Source organism: Alligator mississippiensis, chromosome 7 (genome assembly GCF_030867095.1).
Source record: "Alligator mississippiensis isolate rAllMis1 chromosome 7, rAllMis1, whole genome shotgun sequence".
Taxonomy (NCBI): domain Eukaryota; kingdom Metazoa; phylum Chordata; order Crocodylia; family Alligatoridae; genus Alligator; species Alligator mississippiensis.
In genome coordinates this window covers 27,181,893-27,186,601 of record NC_081830.1, presented here as the reverse complement: position 1 = coordinate 27,186,601, position 4,709 = coordinate 27,181,893, and the positions used below count along the sequence as shown (strand labels likewise).

Sequence of the window (4,709 nt, the reverse complement as noted above, 5' to 3'; positions counted from 1 at the left end):
ATGCCCTGCCAGCACTCCTGGGGACAGTCTCCATGGAAATCCTGGCCCCGCACTGTCACTGCACTTTTAGTGCTGGGGTCTCCATGGAAACTGGCCTCAGCAACACTGCTAGGAAATGGAGTCTGCCATGGGCCCGATCCAGCTCAGACTATGGAGTATTTCAGTGTAAAGCTTTCTATCTCTCATTGAATATGCTTGTTCAGAATAATAATGAACACATTGGAATCAAACTCTCTCAAGTCACTGCTCTAAACACAAGACTTTAAACTCATTCTTGCTCCCCAGAACAAAAAGTGGAAAAGGAAAGGTGAACTATTTCATACACTTGGCTACAGATGAATCCAGCAGCATCCATGCCTTTCATGCATTTATGCTCTGAACTGACTTTACAAAATGCTGGTTTGTGGATGGCCAAGGTAGTACAAATATTCTTATGGCTAAGGGAGAACTTTAATTCTTTATAGAGTAAATAGCCATGCAAACTGTGAACATGACATCATAATGTTTTAACACTCAGTTTCCATTAGCCTGTTATTCTTTTAAAACGTTGAATTCTGGGTGGGGGAGGGTAGATTCAGCCTAGACATCAGGAAGCGCAGGAGAATATATTCACATGCTTTTAATTTTCATCAGTTTATTCCACAAAGCTGCTTTTACCTCTTTGTTTCTCAGGCTGTAGATGATAGGATTTAACATGGGAGTTAAGATACTGTACTGAATAGAGAAGAGTCTGTCAAGAACTACTGAAGAGGCTGAATTAGGTCTCAGATATCGAAATAAAGCAGCTGCATAATACAGAACAATCACAGTGAGACGGGAGCTGCAGATAGAGAAGGCTTTACTCCGACCCTTAGAAGAGCATATCCTCAGGATGGTGGAGATGATGCAGATGTAAGAGAAGAGGGTGATGAAGAATGAGCTCAAACTTACAATCATAATTGAAGTGAGAAATGTCATCTTACTGATGAAGGTATCCGTGCTGGACAGTTCTAGTAGAGATGGGAGCTCACAACTGAAATCATTCACTTCATTGGGCCCCCAGAAATGTAAATGTAACACAGGCACTGTGTTTGTTAGTGCATAAAGTATACTGATCATCCATGCACCCCCCACCAGTCTTATGTGAACCTGCTTATTCATGGTGTGTACATAACGCAGTGGGTCACAGATGGCAGCGTATCTATCATAGGCCATTGCTGATAGTATGAAAGCTTCTGTACAGGCCATAACAAGAATTAAGCTCATCTGGGCAATGCAGAAAGGGAGAGATATGATTTTCTTAGCTGCAAGGAAATTTTGCAGCATCTTTGGGATTGTTACTGAAGAGTAGCAGATGTCAAGGAAGGATAAATGGAATAGGAAAAAAAACATAGGGGTATGAAGGTGGGGATCAGCTCTTATCACCACCATGATGACACCATTCCCCACCACAGTTACAAGGTATATAAGTAGGAAGACCACAAAAAAAGAAAGGCTGGAGCTGTGGATCACTGGAAACACCTGCCAGAACAAAATAGTTGACAGTTGTTTGGTTTTCCATGAACATCTGCTCACCAAACCTTGGACCTAGAAAGAAATGAATAAATAAAATAAAACAATTACCATGAAGAAAGTGTGCTTCTCCACTTATGGGTCAGGAAAATGCTATATTTTGTCAACTCTGGCAAAATAAAATTGTTGACAGTGGTTTGGTTCCCCAAGGCCATTTGTTCACAAAAACCATAAACAGGTTTCTCAAACCTTCAGGTTTATTCCTGTCTTTGTTTTTTTTTTCTCTTTATGTTCTTTGTATGGAGTCATATCCCTCTCCTACTTCCTACCTGATGATGGCTGGACAAAAATTTTAGTGAAGTCTCATGCAGTCTAAGTGAGAGAACGCCATATTTGGAAAGGGAGGAAGGGAGAAGACAGTAAAGGATGGAGAAAAAGGAATGATATTCTTTTTTTTGTTTGTTTGGTATATGTGTGTGTGTCTCTCTCTTTGCAGGGAGGGGGCACAGGAGAGCTAAGATCTGTGTCACTGAAACACTCAAGTCCAGATCAGCATGGTATTAATTATGATAACAATATCCACAATTACTATATTTGGAGTATTTAACAGAAGACATCTTCATAGTATCTTAGCAGTAGCTATTTCAAATGATAATTTAAGTCACAGCTTAGAAGTTAAGTGGCCACTACCTCATTAATAAGGTCATTGCAAATGAATGGCGTGTTTGTATCTGCCACAGTTAGAAATTATTCAAAAACCCAGTCTAGGTGTTGGCAAACTTTATTTATATTGAAACAACATTCTGTGATTTGTACTTTCACTCAAGCATGTTTCCTGACAGAGCTGTCTCTTGGAAGGACTTGGTTTCCCCACTGACTACCTGAAGAAGTCCTATTACAGTCTCTGCAGGACACGTGACTACCACATTCAAATTAGACAAACAAAGTCCTTTTCATCTGAACAGAAATGTTATTTTTGAAATTCTTGTTGCAGGAAAGATAGGGGTTCCCAGATAGGCACATCACTGCATAGCAGTAGACAACTGTGTACTCAGAGAAAAACTGACATGAAATAAACTGTTTGATACTGTTTGAGGAGGGTTCTTAGATCCAGTAGTCCAATAGATAAATAACTGGGACACTGGTCTAGGGGGTGGAGGGATCAAATTCTTGTCCCTGTCATGTAGGCAGGATTTGAACCAAGCACCCTTCTCCTGAAGCTCTTCCATTGGGCAGTCAGCAAGAAAAAATATGTGGTGCCAGAATGGGAAGGGGTTGGAAAAAGGGTGGATCACTGCGATGGACATGGCTCCAAAAGAGCCATGGATTTCTTTCTGTCCTCATCACCCACTGAGGTAAAAGCTGAGAGGAATGTACAGGACATTCTTAATAGCAGACACTTGATTCTGAAATGCTTTCCTCAGACTGATTTGACAGAGCCTGAGTCTACTGTGAAAGCCATATTCTTTGTATTGTAGGCATTACTGATTTTTCTTGGTGCAAACACAAACCAGGAACCATGACCAGTCTCTGTTGTTTTTTGGAATTGGTAGGATTGTTTTAGAGGTGGGGGGTATTTTGCAATATCTGATATTGGACCACCTGTACAGTCTGGAGAGGTGTTGAACAATATTTTGGCCATCAAGTGTTCTGATTAAGGAAACTTCCTGCCTGAATGGTAGTCCAACAGCTTTCCCAAATATGTTTTCCAATAACAGATATAAAAAAGGGCTTGTCTCATACATTTCCTGGACCATCACAGCTACAAAACAGTCTAATTCACTACATGTTCCTCCTCAATGCTGAAGATCCTTATTTCTAGGCTAAAGTCCACTTCTACCACAGTTGGCTACAGTGAAGGGTACCTTTTTTACAGAGGAACAGTTTAATATGGTGTAGTGACCCTCACTGCACATCAAAGTAGAGAGGAGGCACCTTAACATCCTATAAACAGACAGAGCCTGGATATAGATGTAACAGTGGGACTTCCAGGAAATGCATTTTAGGAGATATAATATATAACATGGGGGGAAAGAGTATAATGGTCTAGTGCAGTAAAGAAAGGATCTGCTGGAATTTCCATGAAGTTCTTATTACAGGAGGAAAAGTTCATTTGTTGGCCCACAGGTGAATTGAAATCATCGGGTACATGAGATAGCTAAACTGAAGAGAAAATTTTCAGCTAAAAATTAAATTTTATTAATACCTTTGAGGAAGTCCAGGGCACTTCCTTTCCAAGTGGAGGAATGTGAGGATTTTTTTTTTTTTAAGTTTCCCTTTCTTTTCAGAGATTCTTATGTCCTGCTCTGTTTAACAACATAGAAAGTAAAAAAAAAAAAAAAAAAAAAAATCCCCTTAGTAAGCACAACATTCTTTTTTGCTCCTTCTGAATATCTCCTTTTTTAAGCCACTGGAGAGGAAGCTGGACACACTGATTTCCCCATGACTACATTTACAATATGATTGCAAATTGAATATCATATGTGCCTTTTACATAGAAATACAATAAAGGAAACTCACCTAACAGTGGAAACCAGTTTCAAGGAAATATGAGAGGTTAACGCTTGCTACTTCATTTTTCTCTCCTGTAAGACGGCGAGCGGGAAAGAGAAAGAGACAAAACATGCACATCCATTTTTAATTTGAATTATTTTAAATAGGGCAATTTATTTGTACAGGAGTATCTTGTTCAGGAAACCTTATGGGTGGGAGACCTCCAGAACAGAAATTAATCAGATGCACTTGCATGAATTGTATATCAGCAGCTGGATTTTTTTTTTTTTCTGATGCCCTGATGACCAATTAGTTCTTAAGAAAGAATGTTTGGTCCCTTTGGGACGTGGTCTTGGGGCGATTCCCTCCCTTCTCTATCAATTAGAGTAAGAACAAGGAATTGATCCAAATAAGTGTGAATGTATAGATATCAGACTGCCCAGTTTGGCCAGGCTGAGAAGACCTGCCCAGAATTTGAATGGCATTTCCAGATTTGGGGTACTTTTCTCATCTTAACATGTCTGGCCAGGCAATATGCATGTGGTATGGCAGCATGCAGTGCTGTGGTGAGTTATTCTGTGCCTGCTTGCTCCACACTACCTCTTAGACCAGCTGCTGTGTAACCACTTGCGCTAGCTTTAACAAGTAATAGCTAAGACACCTGCTATTTCAATATCTTTAGAATGATTGTATTAGCCTGCCAGGAATCATTTACTTTGCTAGAC

The 4,709-nt window shown here is 40.0% G+C and overlaps 1 protein-coding gene across 1 annotated transcript; it reads right to left on the bottom strand.

The window, feature by feature from the left end:
• Window positions 1-609: 609 nt before the first annotated feature.
• LOC102558560 (olfactory receptor 8S1-like) lies at window positions 610-1,410 on the bottom strand. Its single transcript, XM_019489817.2, has one exon. It carries the CDS (start codon window positions 1,408-1,410, stop codon window positions 610-612), a length of 801 nt encoding a protein of 266 aa, XP_019345362.2.
• Between the last annotated feature and the right edge of the window lie 3,299 nt (window positions 1,411-4,709).

Bases quoted from the DNA above. Each gene is read 5' to 3' on its own strand.
- LOC102558560 (XM_019489817.2), bottom strand. From the start codon at position 1,410: ATGGTGGTGATAAGAGCTGATCCCCACCTTCATACCCCTATGTTTTTT.